We start from the raw sequence: 3,116 nt of genomic DNA on the forward strand, positions 1-3,116 counted from the left end.
CTAACAAATCCAAACGGATATTCCGATTCACGCATTACTCACAAAACATATATATCTCATTCTCAATATTCAGATTTACCAGAATATTAACCACCCATAAAACAACCTTCTCTTTGGTCACAACCGGATCCAAAAACAAAATTCAATTTTACCATTTAAACATTTTTCCCCTATATAACCAAAAATCAAACTCCGACCACATACTTAAAACGACCAAGACTCTTACCATTAAGTGGACTAGTTCATTTTTGTTTCTCAACAACATTCAGTTTACTGAACGCCTAATCTAATTCAAAAGTTAGTTCGGACATGTTCTACTCCCCTTCCCATGACAGTTGTGGGGGAGGCGAACCAGTGACGACACCATCTAAACAATTAATCAAAAATAAAGAAAAGCAACTAAAATAAAATAAAAAAGATGGATATTCTATTCATTGTTCCTTTACAATCAAAATTCATATCTTGTAACTGATATGACATGACATTTCCCTCCTTACAACTATATAATATAAATAAAAACTAAAATTAATAAAAATAAACTCTAATTTTTTCCTTCTAATTTTTAACTGAGTTACTTAAAACTCTCTAGGATCAACAAAAATGGAGAATCCAGGTTTAGATTTAGTCCAATCACCAACAGAACCATCACTATAATCTTCACCTAATCTCTTAATACACCACAAATCCTCTTCACAAGACAAAGCTTTCCAATGAGGAATAGCGAACCGTAGAGGATCACAGCTCGAAACCTCAGTAGCAACAGCACTACAACCATTTTCCATAGCAAGATTATGAGCAAAACCACACAAAGCTTTCACCATTTTCAACACCTCCGGTCCTTCCCCTCCAATTCCATACATTAAATGAAATCCAAACGGTTCAAAAAAATTCGGAATCGACGGTAACCGTAACCAAGGAAAAGTTTTATCTATCACGCGCGTTGTTTTCGCCAATAACCGTCTCACGCGCGACGCGCCTTTAACTTCAAGAGTGAACAAATCTTTACAGTTCCAAACACTAATTAAAGCCCAAGAACTCGGTGGGTCCAATAAAAAAGATACTGGGCCAGTCCATTTCCAGTTATTGGGCCGAAATCCAGGCCCATTTTTTGGAACAGCGAGAAAAGTTCCGAGAGTGAGTTTGTTTTTCAAAACGGAATCAATGTCACGAGGAAAAAACTCAGTGGTGGAGAATTTGTTACGGTAAATCAATTCGGCGTCGTTTGGGTTTAGTTTAATGATGGTTACTTTAGACGACGACGTTTTGACAGAGTGAGCGAAAACAGGGTTAACTAGGATTGACGGTGTACGGAATTTTGAGTAACCGCATTTGTCGGTGAAAAGATTAACGGATGCAACGTTGTCGTTTTCAGTTGCCATGTATGAATACTCAGCACCATTTTCTCTGAACCATTGTTCCATTTTTTGAACAAGTTTTAAGCCAATTCTCATTCTTCTGTGATTTGGTGAAACTCGTAGACCTAGTATGTAGGCTAGTTTTGTGAAGACAGGGACATTATTGGAATTTGGTTCGGTTATGTTTTTTGTTGGTCTTGATACTTTTTTGCCGCATGTAACGGTTTTGATGCAGCCTCTTATCATTCCAACTATCTCATTGCCTATCTCTGCTACCTGAAAAATAAATAAAGATCAAACTATGAATATTTGTACATTATGATTGACAAGTACTATTAGTACCGGCAAGTGAGGTCGACAAAAGTTGATGTATCTGGTCGGGTATTTGAGTCAGATACATTAACTTTTATTGACCCGACTAAGATCAAACTATGAATATTAGAATTGTACATTATGATTGACAAAAGTTAATGTATCTCGTCGAGTATTTGAAAGTTAATGTATCTCGTCGAGTATTTGAATCAGATACAATAATTTTTGTTGATCTGAGTAAGATGTTTTTAGTGTAACATACCAGCATGAGGAAAGTTGGTGAGTTGCGGACCCTGCAAATAGGGTCACCGTGAAGGTCGGTGAAGAGAGAAAGTTTTCCGCTGGGACCAACTTCACATATTTTTTCAACAGCTTCAACACTTTCTTTATCTTTATTTGGATCAAACTCTCTCACATTAACAACAATAGCACTACTCAAATCTTCTACAGCCATGTTTTTTTCTCTAACAAACTCACTCTCTCTCTATAAGAAGGGGAAACTGAAAAGGGAAGAAGTGAGAGAAATGAGGGAGGGGTTGGGTTTATATAGAGAGGGGACCAATGAGCAAAGCCAAAAATTAATATCAAAGTGAGGAAAAAGAAAACGCAGCTTTTCGAGATTTTGCAATATTGAGAAAGAAACCTAGATTTATAAATTATACTTAATGGAATTAGAAAAGTAGAAAGAGGCTTCGACTAAAAGGAGAGTTTTGAATGTGATCAAATGTATCAACCGATTTATAAGGAAAAAATATGAATTAAAAAACAAAATTTAAAGAAAAAAGAAAAGATAATGGAAAAGTTTTATAGAGAGTTGAGTGAGTGAGTTCATCATTGCATTTCATAGATTGTGTGAGGTATACATCAAAATCCTCTTGTGACAAGAAGCTTTAAATACCCTGATCTTTTCAGCTTTTTCATCTTTTGCCGTTTTTTAATTTTGTTTTTTTATAAAAAAAAAAAAAAAAAAAAGTTTCTCTTTCTCTCTCTAGTCTTTATGCAGAAGATGAGAAGAATCCATAGCACTTCCGGTATTTAATTTAAATTCCCGTATTTTAATTATAAATCGTTTGATAGAATATGTCTTTATCTGTTCTCCTTTCCTTTATTTGGTTCATTCACTTTTTTGCTTTCCCTCACTATACCGCTTCTAAAGTTTTTTATTTTTTTTGTTGATCTAATAATGATGATGATGGAAATATAAAACATGAAAGAGCAATAATAATTATGAAAATTAAAAACAATAAAGTAAAGGAAAGAGGAAATGGCGGCTATATGGCTGCGCGGTTGTGTGAAGATGTTTAATGCAATTTAATTTAATGATTACTGGTAAAGGCCTGCCATCTTCCATGAGTTGATCATAATCATTAGCTTTTAACACACTAGTCTATGCCTAATATGGTCACTAGTGTATAGTGCATCCACTATAATCATGTGCGATGGCATGCA

At 34.8% G+C, this 3,116-nt stretch overlaps 1 protein-coding gene across 1 annotated transcript; it reads right to left on the reverse strand.

The window, feature by feature from the left end:
* Window positions 1-405: 405 nt before the first annotated feature.
* Window positions 406-2,507, reverse strand: LOC123919754 (probable N-acetyltransferase HLS1). The gene is made up of 2 exons (XM_045971747.1): window positions 1,930-2,507; window positions 406-1,631 (listed from the first exon to the last, which is right to left on the reverse strand). Exons 1-2 carry the CDS (start codon window positions 2,119-2,121, stop codon window positions 576-578), a joined length of 1,248 nt encoding a protein of 415 aa, XP_045827703.1. The 5' UTR covers window positions 2,122-2,507; the 3' UTR covers window positions 406-575.
* Window positions 2,508-3,116: the final 609 nt, after the last annotated feature.

This window comes from Trifolium pratense, linkage group LG4 (assembly GCF_020283565.1).
Source record: "Trifolium pratense cultivar HEN17-A07 linkage group LG4, ARS_RC_1.1, whole genome shotgun sequence".
Lineage (NCBI taxonomy): Eukaryota > Viridiplantae > Streptophyta > Magnoliopsida > Fabales > Fabaceae > Trifolium > Trifolium pratense.